At 43.0% G+C, this 15,020-nt stretch overlaps 1 protein-coding gene across 6 annotated transcripts in view; it reads left to right on the top strand.

The window, feature by feature from the left end:
* The window catches only part of PLEKHM1 (pleckstrin homology and RUN domain containing M1), a 59,324-nt gene that overhangs the window by 20,115 nt on the left and 24,189 nt on the right, over nucleotides 1-15,020 (top strand). For 4 of the 6 annotated variants that reach the window (XM_058284395.2, XM_058284396.2, XM_058284399.2 and 1 more), the window contains 3 exons: nucleotides 257-662; nucleotides 10,165-10,438; nucleotides 12,539-13,459. In XM_058284395.2, the coding sequence (XP_058140378.1) occupies nucleotides 257-662; nucleotides 10,165-10,438; nucleotides 12,539-13,459 (1,601 nt within the window). The remainder of the gene's footprint in view (nucleotides 1-256; nucleotides 663-10,164; nucleotides 10,439-12,538; nucleotides 13,460-15,020) is intronic. The other 2 variants (XM_071210716.1, XM_058284398.2) reach the window with 1 other exon arrangement.

The raw sequence follows: 15,020 nt of genomic DNA, 5'->3' as shown, positions 1-15,020 counted from the left end.
AATGTAACACTCTTTGTGATCTATTAACTTTAATCAAATAAAAAATAAAAATTCTCACACACAAACAAAAATCCCTTGCTGGTGAGGGTCAGAGGAGGGGGGCTGTGTGTGAGTGATGGAGTGGAGTAGATAATTGAGGGTTTTTGTGGAAATATATCACAAAACAAGTTTTCCTTTCTTACCACTGCCCCCAGTAACCTTGGACATCCTAGCCAACCACCAGTCATACAAGGTTTCTTTGTTTGAATACTTCTAGGGTGTTGTCAGAATTCAGCAAAGCCCAGGTAAACTCTGTGCCAACCAATAGACTGAGCCAAGAAACTGAGATTCCTGCACTCCAGACCTCACTCTCTCTCCACAGCCTGGACACCAGCACACACCTGCACTTTGATGTGCCTGCAGAACCCCTTCCTGCCCAGGCATCCTTTGGGACTCCAGGTGGTGATCACAAGCAGGAGCTGCTTTCTCAGGTGCCTGGCACTCTGGGCTTGCCTCAGCTGAACACTGCCCAGACTGCTCCTACAGGGAACTCTTCAGCCCAGCAACCTTCTAGTCCTGTAAGAGAGAAGACCAGGGCAGTCCGCCAAGGGAGTGGCCAGAAGAAGCCCCCAGAGGAAAATGGAGTTGGACCGAACCTTGTGGTTTCCTCACCCACCAGTCCGGTGAGTGTTACAAGTTATTTGGGGAAGGTCTTGACATCATGTCTCCGAGCTGATACAGGGTTTCCAACTTGTGACCCCAAGTGGGCTCTACCTTCTTGCCATTAGCTGCTCTCTCCCTGCATAGTAATGGTATTAAACAGCATCATAATCATATTAAATAGCTTTTTGATGAGGAAATAATAGCTATAAGCCAGGAACTTTGCTGAGCACTTCCCATGTGTATTTCATGTCATCTTCATATTAACCTGACAAAGATAATTCTCTGACCTGAATCTCTTAGCCACTACCTTTTTATAAAATACCACGCTTTCAAAATACTCATTTTGCAGTATATGAACCTGGGTTTAGAACTATGCTGTCCAACATGGCAGCCACTAGCCATATGTATTAACTAAAGTCCCTAATTTACATTAGAGTTCATTCTTTGTGTTGCACAGTTCAGTGAGTTTTTTCTTTACATTTTTATTGTGGTAACACATATACAATATAAAATTTCCCATTCCCAGTTTCAATTAAATGGTGCTAATTACATATACAAGGTTGCAGTGAGAAGCCATTCCTGGTTATCTTCTTGAGAGAGCCATGGGTTTAAGAGTCTTGAGAACTACTGGCCCAATAAAGCACTAATCAAAGGCTGTGAACCCAAACTCTTTTCCATTTTCTATTTCTTCTTGTTTAATTTCCACATATACCATTTTTTATTTATCCATTCATCAGTTGATGGACATTTTGGTTGTTTCCAGGTTTTGGCTGTTATGAAGAAAGCTGCTATGAACCTTCTTGTATGTGTCTTTTTGTGAATCTATGCACTTATTTCTGTAGATATATACCTAAAAATGAAATTTCTGGTTCACTGGATAGGCATATATTTAGCTTCAGTAGATAACTGTCAAGCAGTCTTCAAATATTATTTTACTAATTTCCACCCACATTAGTAGGATATGAGAGTCTTACTTGCTCTTCATCCTAGCCAGTATCAATCTTTTTCATTTTAGCCACTCTCGGGGGTATGTAGTACTATCTCATTGTGGTTTTAAATTATATTTCCCTCATGATATTAATAGCTTTTCACTTGCTTATTGGCCATTTGATACTCTTTTGTGAAGTGTCTATTCAACTCTTTGTCCCATTCTTAAATTGAATTTTATCTTTTCCTTATTAATCTGTAAGAGTTCTTTATATATTGTAGATGTAATGAATCTTTTGTTGTATATATTTGTACTGCAAATAGCTTCTTCATGTCTATGGCTTGTCTTTAAAGTTCTTAGCTTTAATGATATCCGGTTTACCAATCTTTTTGTTTATGGTTGCCCTATTTAAGAAATTTTTGTCTACCTTAAGGCCATAAAGGTATTCCCCTGTGTTTTCTTCTATAATATTTAGTATTTTGCTTTTCACAATTAGGTTTGTGATTCATCTAGGATTAACGTTTGTGTGTGGTATGAGGTAGAGGTCGAGGATATCTGAGTGATCTAGCACCATTTACTGACTATGAATGACGATATAAATCATGTAGCTATGTAAGTGTAAGTCAGGCCTCCATTTTGATTGTCCTGAGGATGGCTTCGGGGCCAAGAATGTCACATGACCCTGAAGGTTTTGCTGAGCAGCTGCCAATACATGCTGAACGTTGAAGAACAACAGCTGTGCAGCACCTAGCTCAAGTTGGAGGCAAAGGGACATCCATTAGGAATGATAGCCTTGGGCTCCAGCAGGGTTCCACATATTTGCATTGACCACATTGCGTCCATACCTGTCCAGGGTCTGGCTTCTACTCTACAGTCTCAGAAATCCTATCTTGCCATGATCATAGACTCTATGGGACAGGGTAGCCTAACTCATTAGCATAGTTTCTCCTCTGCTCACTAAGTCCTGTCTCCTGGCTTCCTTGTAGCTCCCTGGGCAAGAAAAGCTTCCATCCTGCCTCAGGGCTTTTACCTTTTCTGTTCCCTCTCCTGGACTGCTTTCCTCGCTTATTCCTTTTTCCTCATTTTTGTCTCAGCCTTCCCCAATGGTCACCAAGCATTCTCTTTCCTCTGCTTTACTTTGTTTTTTGCTTTGTTTTGGTTTTTGGGGTTTTTTTTAAGGTACTAGGAGCTGGGGATTGAACCTGGGACCTCATACATGGGAAGCCAGTGTTCAACCACTGAGCCACACTGGCTTGCCTGAGTTGACTTTTCATTTGTTGTGCTTGTTGTTTTTGTTTTTTCAGGAGGCACCAGAACCAAACCCAGGACCTCCTGTGTGGGAGGCAGGAGCTCAACCACTCGAGCCACATCCTCTCCCTACTTTGTTTATAATGCTTGCCACAATGTGAAATTATATTATCTACCTGTTTACTTGTTTATTTTCTGTTTTCCTTCCTGGAATATTAGCTCCATAATATAAAGAACCATGTGTGTTCACCTCTGTATTGTCAGCACTGAGCATTATACCTAGGAGAGATTAGGCATCAATTAATAGTTCTTGAATTCTCAGTAGGCTCTTAAGATGCTAACTTATAAATTGATATTGAGAAATGCACCATCCAATGGACTGATTGGTCACATTGGTCTGACCATGGAAAGCTTTTTCTCCTTGCTGGCCTCAGTGGAGTCTGATTCCTGGAAGGTTGCTTGGGGAATGTGGAATCAAAGTACTTGGTGCTGTGAGTCCTGTGTTAGAACCTCAGCTGCTGATCCCTTTCCTGTGTCTTATCTCCGCAGGGGAGATGGTCCAATTCATTCATTCCTCTAGTCAATAGATACTCACTGGATACCCACAATGCAGCGTTCCTACTTACACAGTCCTGGGGGCTCCCTGCTATATGGGCAGTGCTGGGATATGCCCTTTATGTCTGCCCTATGGTTCACATCTTTCTGGGCTTCCGTCACTTAGTCATATGCCTTTTATTTGACACTGTGTGGGAGGATGTCAGAGTCACTCAAATTTTACAGCCCTGAGAGCCATTCAGTCTTTCAAAAAAAATTATTTTAATTGATTCAGTACAAAGCACCTACCATGAACAAAGCACCATGCTTGGTGCTAGGGTACAGTGATGGAACAGGACAAATAAGGGCCCTGGCTTTTGGGGGCAGACACTAGATTAAATGAATAATTATCCATACCATAACTGCTGATAAGTGTTGGAAAGGCAAGGCACAGGGAGGTGGGGCAGCTCTCTAGAACAACTTTACCTATCTGGGATCCATGGGGTTGTGAGTTGGTTTCATAGTTTAACTCCCAGAGGACAGTCTCAGTTTTAAGAACTGGCCCTGATCATCACCCCCATGTACGACTGCCTACGACATGGCCTTCCTCCCCTCATCAGGGGTACAGGCAGTCCCTTTGGTTGGCAGAATGAAGATAGACTGGATCAAAAAGTACTTTTCTGAAAGTGTCCAGAGACATAGCATCTCAATCCTCAGCCAGAATCCCCTCTGGGATTTAGCTGCTGTTGTATACAGTTTCGTGATACTGCCACTAGCTCAAGTTGTCATTTCTCTGTCTTGGGTCCCTGGTGGTAGATGCCGCTCTGGTTCAGATCCTTGGTGAGTGGTAGAGCCTAATGATTTTTCCATACTGGTAAAAGGGCAGGGAGCTGGCCAAATGCGGAGCTCTGTGTGAGCAAGCAGGGTCAGGGTAGGAAGAGGGGAGGGAAGAGAGAAACAGTGGCTCTGGTGCTCTCACACTTGCTCCTTCTTTTCGTTCTTTGACCCACTTCATGCCTGGGGACCCTGGGGAGGGGGCAGGAGCCACACACTAGAGCTCTTTCCAGAACTACATGCAGAATTTATCTGGGGCATCAGTATTCCCACTGGCTTTCTCTGTGACTTAAGAAAACAAAAGGTTTCCCTAGAGTGTCATTTCCTGGCAGCTTATCCTATGGTTAATGGGCTATGTCTGAACATTTCCTAGTAGTCTTCCTCTTCTCAGTGAAGAGAGAAGCCATCACCAGTAGACATACATTAATATTAAAATTCCCCTTTGCTTCCTCCTTCCTTCCAGTTTCCTTTTATGTTAAATAAATTTGGTTAGTCAAGATTTATTCCCTTATCATTTATAACTCTGTGTCAATTACACTTGCTGAAACTTCTGGCTAGAAGCACCTTGTTAGTGCTAGGATGGAGGTAAACACAGAATGCCATAGGAGCCCTATAGAGGTCCCTAACCCAGCTGGGCATTGGGAGGGAGTATAGGTTGGGGGTGGATAAGGAAAACTTCAGGAGAGGCAATGAGTCTTAAAGTCTCTCCCATCAGGACCTTTGGCAAGGACTGAAAGTCCACACAATTCCCCAGTGTGTGCACCAGGCTCCATGAGGCTGGAGTAAAGACCCAGTGGACACTGACATAGGTTGACTGTACTCAGAATCAGGTGTTGTAGATAGTTCCCAGTAGTCATCCTGGATGATATCTCACCCCATCATTGGCAGAAGGAAGTCCTGCTAATTCAGAGGTTTCCACAGAGGAAGTACTGGAGGCTTAGCTCTTTGAGGCCCCCCATCAAGTACTTCACTCAGAACTCATCATTCATGGTATAAGGAGTCTTGTAATATTTAAATGGATAAACCTGTCCAAACCAAACTTTCTAGGACAACTACAGCCTAGCTTCTCTGCCCTGTCTGTGGGAGGAAGGGGCATAACATAGCCCTGATTTAGGACTTGGAAATAACAATGTCAGGGTGAGGTTGGTAGCACTTAACAAAACAGCTGGACTGGTCCCACCCCTTCTGTGACTCATTTTCTATCCGTAGACAGCCACTTAGGGCAGCCCAACCAGCTTCCTTGCCTCTGCTCATCCATGCTTAGGCACAGAAAGGCAGGGAAGCTTAGAAATGGGGGCGGGAGTGGGGGGAGAAGGAACTAGAATCCATTCCCACAAGCCGCACTAACCCATGACCCGTCCCACTTCCCCTAGCTAGTGAGCAACTCCACACTCAAGGAGAGAGCAAGAGAAGGGAAGGGGCAAACCCTGACTGCCTGAGCTATCAGGGTCTGCTCAGACAGTGAGAACTGAGGGTTCCACTTGCCCATACCTCCCTCATCACAAACCCCACAAGCAAGGATTTAAAACCCTATGTCCCTTCAACAAATGGTGCTGGAATAACTGGTTTGCACATTGAAGTTGAACCCCTTCTTTATACCATAAACAAAAATTAACTGAAAATTTGATCATAGACCTAAATGTAAGAGTTAAAACTAAAAGACTCTTAGAATAAGACATAGGAGTAAAATCTTTGCAGCCTTAGAACAGGTAATGAGTTCTTAGTTATGACACCAAAAACAAAAGAAATAAAGGGGAAAAAATAGATAAATAAGACAAATAAGCTAAACTTTAAAATGTATAAAGGATTTGAATAGACATTTCTTAAAAGAAAATATACAAATTACCATATAAGCACAATGAAAGATTCTCAATATCATTAACCACAGAGAAATGCAAATCAGAACCACAATGCTTAGCCACTTCATACTCATCAGATTGGCAATAATTTAAAAGATGGACAATAAATGTTAGAAGGAATGTGGAGAAATTGGACCCCTCATATGTCACCAGTAGGAATGTAAAATGGTATAGCAGATTTGGAAAAAGGTTGGCAGTTACTCAAAAAGTTGAACATAGATACCATATGACCCAGTAATTCCATTCCTAAGTGTATATCCAGGAGAATTAAAAACATATGTCCAGAGGATTGTGAGACAATGGTGGAATAGGAAGCTCCCGAAATCAGTTCCCTCTACCAAAACAGCTATTGAACTGTTAGTAACTGTCTAAATCAAACTGTTTTATAACTCTGGAGTCTGGTGGAACTCTGTGCAGCACTGGGGGATAGCTGAAGGAAGAGGTTAGTAAATTGTAGTAAATGGTGAATTTTACCATCTGACAACATGTAATATCCTCCATCCCCCAATAACATGGCAGGCAGCAGTAGGGACTGTTGCTTGTTCCTGGTACAGCTTGATAGTACCATGATGGACTAAAAGGACCTAATCTTCCCAAATCTGGGGTGTGCAATCTTATTGCCTATCACAGCTTCCCCCTACCACTGTTTGCATTCTGTGTCTATAGGTTGTGTTCTCTCTATGTCTGCTCATCTTCTTTTTGGGAGGCACCAGGAACCAAACCCGGGACCTCCCATGTGAAAGGGAGTTGCCTAATCGCTTGAGCCACCTTTGCTTGTTTTGTCTCTCATTGTGTTTCCTTATTGTGTCTCCTCGTGTCAGCTTGCCACACCAGCCCATCACATCAGCTCACTGTCTTGCTCATTTTCTTTAGGAGTCAATGGGAACTGAACCCAGGACCTCCCATGTGGTTGGCAAGTGACCAACTACTTGAGCCACATCTGCTTCCCTAACACAGCTTTTGATCAGCTACTTCAGATTGCGGTGGAAATGGGTCTGTGGACAGCTATTGTTCTAACCTCTCTCAGGCAGAAACAGCAGAGGAGTCTTAAAGAGGTAGTGCCTCCCCTCTTTCAGTTCCCCATTTGGGAGCAAAAGTAATTTGGAAAACTCGGAAGTTGATGGCTCCCACCCTTAACAACAAAAACAAAAAAACTAGCAATCCCAGAGGAGAGGGAGAACTAGATTTCCAGAATTATAAAAAATGTCCAGTTCTCAACCAAAAAAAAAAAAAAAAAAATTATGGAAGACACAAAGAAAAAGGAAAGTATGGCCCATTCACAGGAAAAAAGAATTTGACAGGAACAATTCCTGAGGAATCTCATATGCATTGTCACTATTAGTCAGACTTTCAATCAACTATCTTAAATATGTTCAATGAGCTAAAGGAATCCATATTCAAAGAACTAAAGGAAATGGGAAGTGGATATGGATCAAGCGATTTGGTGTCTGTCTACCATATGGGAGGTCCAGGGTTCAATTCCCGAGGCCTCCTGGTGAAGGCAAGCTGACATGCGCAGAAGTGCTGGCCCGTGTGGCAAGCTGGTCCAAGCAGAGAGCAGGGACAGCAAGATGCTGCTGCAAAAAGAGACACAGAGAAGAGACAGTAAGAGATGCAGCAGACCAGGTAGCTGAAGTGGTACAAGAGACTGACCACCTCTTTCCACTCTGGAAGGTCCCAGGATCAGTCCCTGGTGCCACCTAAAGAGAAGACAAGCAGACACAGAAGAACTCACAGCAAATGGACACAGAGCAGACAAAAGAGGGGTGTGGGGAAGAAATAAATAAATATCTTTTTTAAAAAAAGAACTAAAGGAAATTAGAAAACATTGTTTGAATAAAATAAGATGTGAAAGTTATAAAAGGAACCAGATAGGAATGGATGTGGCTCAGGCAGTTGAGCACCTGCCTCTGACATAGGAGGTCCCAGGTTTGATTCCCGGTGCCTCCTAAAGAAAAAAAAACAAACAATGAGCAGACAGTGATAGACACTGAGCAAAAACAATGAGCAAACAGACAAGGGGGCCAACTCAGGGGGCTTAAAAAAAAAAGAAAAGGAACCAAATAGAAATTTTGAAGCTGCAAAGTACAGTAATTGAAATGGAAAATTAATTAGATTAATTCAACAGCAGATTTGAATAGGTAGAAGAAAGGATCAGCTAATTTAGGACAATTAAAAGTATCCAGTGTGAGGAGCAGAAAGAAAAAAAATGAAGTAAAAGGAATAGAATCTAAGGGACCTATGGGACACCATCAAGCATACCAGCATACATACCACTGGAATTCAAAAGGAAAAGAGAAAGGGGCAGAAAAGATATTTGAAGACAAAATGGCAGAAAAATTCCCCCAGTCTGGTAACAGACATGAATATTTACTTCCAAGACACATTTTAGTGAAATTGTCAAAATCTAAAGAAACAGAGAGGATTTTAAAAGCAGAAAGAGAGAAGTGACTTGTCGCATACAAGGAATCTCCAGTGACTTTACAGTGGATTTCTCATGAGAAACCTTGAGGCCAGGAGACAGTGGGATGACATATTTCAAGTCCTTAAAGAAAAAAACTGTCACCAAAAATACTATATCTAGCAAAATCATCTTTCAAAAAATGAAAGACAAATTAAGGCATTTACAGATAAATGCCAAAAGAATTCATTACCAGAAGACGTACCCTACAAAGACTGCTAAAGATAATCTTTCAGGGAGTGTCGGTGGTTGAATGCTTGCTTCATATATATGAGGTCCCAAGTTCAATCCCCAGTACCTCCAAAAGAAGAAGAAATGCATAAAGGGAGTCTTTCAGGCTGAAATAAAAGGACACTAGATAATAACTTGAAGTCATAAGAAGAAATAAAGAACATTAATAAAGATAACTACATAGGTAAATATAAAACCCTGTATTATTGTACTTTTGGATTATATCTGCTTTTCCCTCATGATATGACTTAACAGACAAATGTGTAAAATCTTTAAAATTTGTGTTAATGGACACTCTGTATATAAAGATGTAATCTGAGACAAGCAATAAAGAGCGATAGTCAGCCATATATAGGAGAGTTTGTATATTACTAAAACTAGGTTGATACTGGTCAAACTAGGTTATTATTAGTTTAAGATGATAATGGTGGGGAGCAGGTGTAGCTCAATGGCTAAGTGCTTGCTTCCCATGTATGAGGTCCCAGGTTCAATCCCCAGTATGTCCTAAAAAAAAAAAAAAAAAAGACTAATGGAGTAAATGAAGAACAAAAACACACAAGACATGCGGAAAACAAATAGCTAAATGGCCGAAGTAAATACTTCCTTCTTGATTATTAACATCATGTTGTGTGAAATAAGCCAGACAGGTAAAGATGTATGTTGTATATTTTCTCTTATGTGAAATACTTAGAATATACAAATTCATAAGGACAGAAAGCCAGAATAATGGTTACTAGGGGTAGGGAGTTATTAGTAAATGAGTATGAGTTTCAATTTAGGATGATGAAAATAGTCTGGAAATAGATAGTGTCAAAGTTACACAGAATTGTCAGTGTAGTTAATGTCAAAGAATTGTCCTCTTAAAAAAAAATTATCTTTTATGTTACATATATTTTACCACAATTTTAAAAATAAATAAAATTAATTTTTAAAAAAGAAACATGTCCATATAAAACATGTACATGAATGTTTATAGCAGCATTATTCATAATCTAATGTGGTATATTCATCCAATGGAATATTATTTGACAGTAAAAAGGGATGAAGTACTGATACGTGTTACAAAATGGATGAACTTTGAAAGCATTACACTAAGTGAAAGAAGGCAGTCACAAAAGACCACATTCTGTATAATTCCATTCATATGAAAGTCTAGAATAGGGAAATCTCTAGAGACAGAGAGTAAAATAATGGTTGCCTAGGACCAGGGTAGTTGGGGGGGAAATGAGGAATGACTAATAATAGGTAGGTGTTTCTTTTTAGAGAAATAAAATGTTCTAAACTTAGATTGTGTGATGGTTGCTCAACTCTAAATATGCTGAAACCATTGAATTGTATACTTTAAATGGGTGAGTTTTATGGTATGTGAATTATATCTTATAAAAAATTTAAAAAAAACATGTATGTCTTTACTTGTTTTTAAATAGAAAAGCAAAAGCTGGATCTCAGAAGATGACTTCTACCGGCCTTCCCAGGAACGACCACTCCTCCAGAATCCTTCAGATGGCTCTGTAGCTTCTTCCAGAGGAATTCTGGAGCCCAGGATTGGTCTCCACAGGCATTTTTCTCAAGGGCCAAGAAAAAGCCATTCCATGGGGGCCTTAGACAAAGCTTGTGTGCCTTCCCCAGGAAGCAGGAAAACCAGGGAAGCCCCCGTGCGTGAGCATAAGAACTTCTGGGTTGTACACCGGAGGCAAATGGGTAGGTGACTTGAGGGTTCCTTGTTTCCCTCATTGTGATGGGCAGTGCCTTTCAGGAATCGGCTCTAAAGTGAATCTGCATCCCCGGTGTTTTCAACATTCTCAAATGGAAGGGTGTGCTCACAAGAAACCTCATACCAAAATGTAGTAATAGGAAGTATTCATGCTTAGTAACTCAGAAAAGACTATCATGAAAAGGATTTTCTTATTTGTCTATTTATTAAGGGTCTATGATATATCAGGTATTGTTCTAGGTACTGGGGACACAGCAGCAAACAGCAATGTCCCTATCTTCATGGAACTTATTCTAACGGTAGGAGACAGTAAATAATAAGTAAAGGTCTAGTATGGACAGGTGGTATAAGTACTATAAAGAATGGTAGATCAGGGAATACTCAGGTAGGGATGGCCAGGGGAGCCCTCACTATTAAGGTGACATTTGTGGAGATGTGAAGGAAGGGGAAGGAAGACATGAGGCTATCTATTTGTTTGGGGCAAAAAGAACAAATACAAAGGCACTGTGATGTATAGAGAACAATGGGAGGGCAGAGTGGGCAGAGTAGAGGAGCTGAGTAAGGAAGTGGTTAGAGATGAGGTCAAAGAACTGATAGGCCCAGATCATGGAAGACTTTACAGAACTTTAACTTTTGCTCTGAGGGAGATGGCAGCTGTTGTAGAGTTTGGCGCAAAAGGACATGATTTGACTTAGCTTTTTAAAGGGTCATCCTAGCTCCTATGTTGAAGGACTGCAGGGGGGAGAGATCAGATAGGAGGCTATTACCATACCCAGACCAGAGATAACAATGGCACAGACTCACGCAGTAGTGAAGGATTCTGGAGGTAGATAGAGCCAGCAAGATTTGCTGATGGATTGGGTATGGGGTGTGAAAGAAAGAAAATCAAGGATAACTCCAAGGCTTTTAGTCCAGGCAACTAGAAGGATGAAGTATGCCATTTTATGAGATAAAAGGCATTACAGGAGGAACAGGTTTGGGGTGAGAGAATCAGGAATTCCTTTTTGGACATGAAGTTTGAGATGCCTATTAGAAATGACTTGGAGCAGATGAACATATAAATCTGAAGTTGAGGGGAGAGGTCCAGGCTGGAGAGAAAAATGTGGGAGTTGTTGGCATATGGATGATATTTAAAACCTCCAGAGTAGATAAGATCAGCTAGAAAGTAGCTGTCAAAAGAAGAGAGATAAGGACTCAAGACTGAGCTCTGGTGCCTGCTAACATTTAGAGAGTCAGGGAAAGGAGTAGCAAAAGGCAAAGACAGTAGAGTGGCCAGTGATGTTAGAGAACTGAGAGCAGTGTCTCAGAGGCCAGTGAAGAAAGAGTTTCAAGAGGGAAGGAGGGCTATATCTCCAGTGTAGCTGAATGGTCAAGCAAGATAAAGACTTGGCAAGATTTGGCAACAAGGAGGGCATTGGTAATCTTCACAAGAACAGTTTCAGTGGCATGTGGGGACTCGAGAAGGAAAAGGAGCAGGGGAATTAGAGAGTTTTGATACCTGCTCAAGAATTTTTTCTGTAAACTGGGCCAGAGAAACAGGGTGGGTGATAATTAGAGGTATGAGTAGACTCAAAAGAGGCATTTTTAAAAATGGGAGAAATGGAGAAATAATGTGTTTGTCTGCTAATGGGAATGAACCAGTAGAGAATGGAAAAATTGGTGACACAGGAAAGAAAATGAGAAAACTGCTGGAGAGATGTTCTGTTCATTGAGTAGGCCACTAGGGAGGGAAGGTATGAAGGGCGGGGAAGCTCCTGCACAAATGGATCGGTCAGCCTCTGGCAGAAGCAGAACCATTTCTGCCTGCAACAGGAGGGAAGCCAGAGTCTGGGTGCAGATACTGGAAGGCGCAGTGAGGGGGCATGTGGAGGTAATCTTTTGGATGTTCTTATTTTCTCAGTGAAATACAGTCAATTGCTGAAGGTGAGAATGGGGTAGAGGCACTAAATAAATGTTTCAGAACATTTATTTCAGAATCCCATTTGGCAGTGCCTTGTTGCTAGGCCATGTGCAGGACTTGAGGTACCAGTTTTCTTGCCTGATAAAGGGCCGGGTCCATTATCTAAAATGCCTCTTTCTGCCCCCAGGGCTGTCCAATCCATTCCGAGGCCTCATGAAGCTGGGCACATTGGAGCGCCGGGGGGCAATGGGCATCTGGAAAAAACTCTTCTGTGAGCTCTCCCCACTGGAGTTCCGCCTCTACCTGAGCGATGAGGAACGCACCTGTGTGGAGAACTGCTCCCTACTCCGCTGTGAGTCTGTGGGGCCAGCCCACAGTGACGGGCGCTTTGAGCTGGTCTTCTCTGGCAAAAAGCTAACCTTGCGGGCCTCCTCCCAGGATGAGGCCGAGGACTGGCTGGACCGGGTGCAGGAGGCCCTGCAGAAGTGCCGGCCTCAGCAGGAGGATGAGTGGGTGAACATCCAGCACCCAGAGCAGCTTGATGACCCCCATGAAGTTCCCCACACTGGCCTCCCCTCCCACTCAAACCCACTCTTAGAGCCGGAAGCCTTCCAGAGCACCCAGTTTGTTTGGGCATCCGCCCAAGTTCCAGAACCAGATGCTATTAAAGAATCCCTTCTGTACCTGTACACAGACAAGACCTGGGTTCCCTATATTTTTTCCCTGTCCTTGGAGTCTCTGAAATGCTTCCGTGTGAGAAACAATGAGAAGACATTAAGTGACAGCCATGGAGTTGAGACCATCCGAGATATCCTACCAGACACGAGCCTTGGGGGCCCATCCTTCTTCAAAATCATCACAGCCAAGGCGGTCCTGAAGCTGCAGGCCAGGAATGCTGAGGAGGCTGCCCTTTGGAGGGATCTAGTACGCAAGGTCCTGATGTCCTACTTGGAGACGGCTGAGGAGGCAGTAACACTCGGTGGGAGTCTGGATGAACACTCTCAGGAGGTCCTGAAGTTTGCCACACGGGAGAATGGCTTCCTGCTGCAGTACCTGGTGGCCATCCCCACTGAGAAGGGCCTTGACTCCCAGGGCTGCTTCTGCGCAGGTGCTGATTGCTCCCCTGCCACCCCTCAGCCTGCTAGCAGCACTCTTCCTCCTGCGGGGCTCCTGATTTAGGCACTCTACCTCTTCCTGGCTTTGCACAGGTGCCTCTTTCCTTCCCTGGGGATGGTGCAGCAAATGAGGCTCTCTCCCTGCAGCCTCTGCTCCCCACAGCACTCACTAGAGCCAGCACCCCTGCTCAGGAGCAGCCCCCTCCACCTTCTCTGGCTGCCTGCTACTCACTACTAAAGGAGCTCTAGAGAGCTAAGCCCTTCACCCCTTCATTGTCATATTACTAGATTATCATATTCCTTTGGAGCAAGGGGCATGGTATCCTTCCAAATATTTATGCATACTTTTGCAAGTGCTCACAATTTTTTTAATTACAAAAATGGGTTCATGGTATTTATCACGGTCAGTAGACTTACTGTGATCATGAAAATGCCCTCTATCTGCACTGTCCATTTCAATAGCTATGAGCCACATGTGGCTTCTAAGTACTTAAAATGTAATTGGTGTGACTAAGGAACTGAATTCTAAATTTTATTTAATTTAAATTCATTTCAATTTAAAAGGCCTCTGTGGCTAGTGGAGAGTACAGCTATATATATACTATTCTGCAACTTGGTTTTTTCCTACTTAATAATACTTTATGATATTATTCCAGATCAGTTCATCGGCTATATCATTTTCATTATCAAGTCTAACACTTCTGTGCTGGCCAAATGCTTTATTTGAATTATCTCATTTAATCCTCACAGTCACCCTTTAGAGATATAGGTGCTACTCCCTTTATAGATGAGGAAACTGAATCACAGAACTGGAAAGTACCTTGTCCCAGATTCACACAGCTAATAAGTGGTAGTTCCAGAATTAGGACTTTGACTGTCAGATCCCAGAGCCTGTGCTCTTAGCCAGGACCCCATGGGGCCTCTTACTTGTATTTTTCAAGGCTGCATAATATTCTAATCACATTCCATTTTTAGCTCCTCCCACTCCCCCCATCCAAATAGCAATTTTTGTCACCATGGTGAACTGTCCAGAGGTTGTCCTGCTGTAGACTATCAAAGCAGGAAACCTGGGGAGCAGACGTCGCTCAAGTGGTTGAGCGCCTGCTTCCCATGTACGAGGTCCAGATTCAATCCCTGGTACCTGCTCCCCCCGCCCCCAGCTATGGAGCTGTCCTGGTGGGGTTGAGCTAGTGTGACTAGAGGGGAAACCTGCTACAGGCATCAGGAAGGAAGTGGTCTGTGGTTGGCACCCCTGGAGAACGAGAGAAGCCAGGCAGAGCAGCGCTTCCTGCACAAAACATTGTCACCACTCATACTCATTCCCCTGCCAGTCCCCAGCACTCACACTTTGTTCTTCTGCCTGGGAGGAGACCAGGTTACTGCTGGGTTTGTGAGGAGGGGTTCCCACCTGTGGATGTGAATTCTGGCTGGGTGTAGCTCTCATCATGGTGCCTGCCTGCCAGACTGATGATCAGGACTGTGAAACTGAGTTTGGGTTTCCTTTCTGGCCCACAAGCACGGTCCAGTGACCAGACAGACCCTGACCAATGGTAT

This window comes from Dasypus novemcinctus, chromosome 21, assembly GCF_030445035.2.
Source record: "Dasypus novemcinctus isolate mDasNov1 chromosome 21, mDasNov1.1.hap2, whole genome shotgun sequence".
Taxonomy (NCBI): Eukaryota; Metazoa; Chordata; class Mammalia; order Cingulata; family Dasypodidae; genus Dasypus; species Dasypus novemcinctus.
Note: the sequence above shows the minus strand (reverse complement) of the source record. Positions and strands in the feature narration are given on the sequence as shown.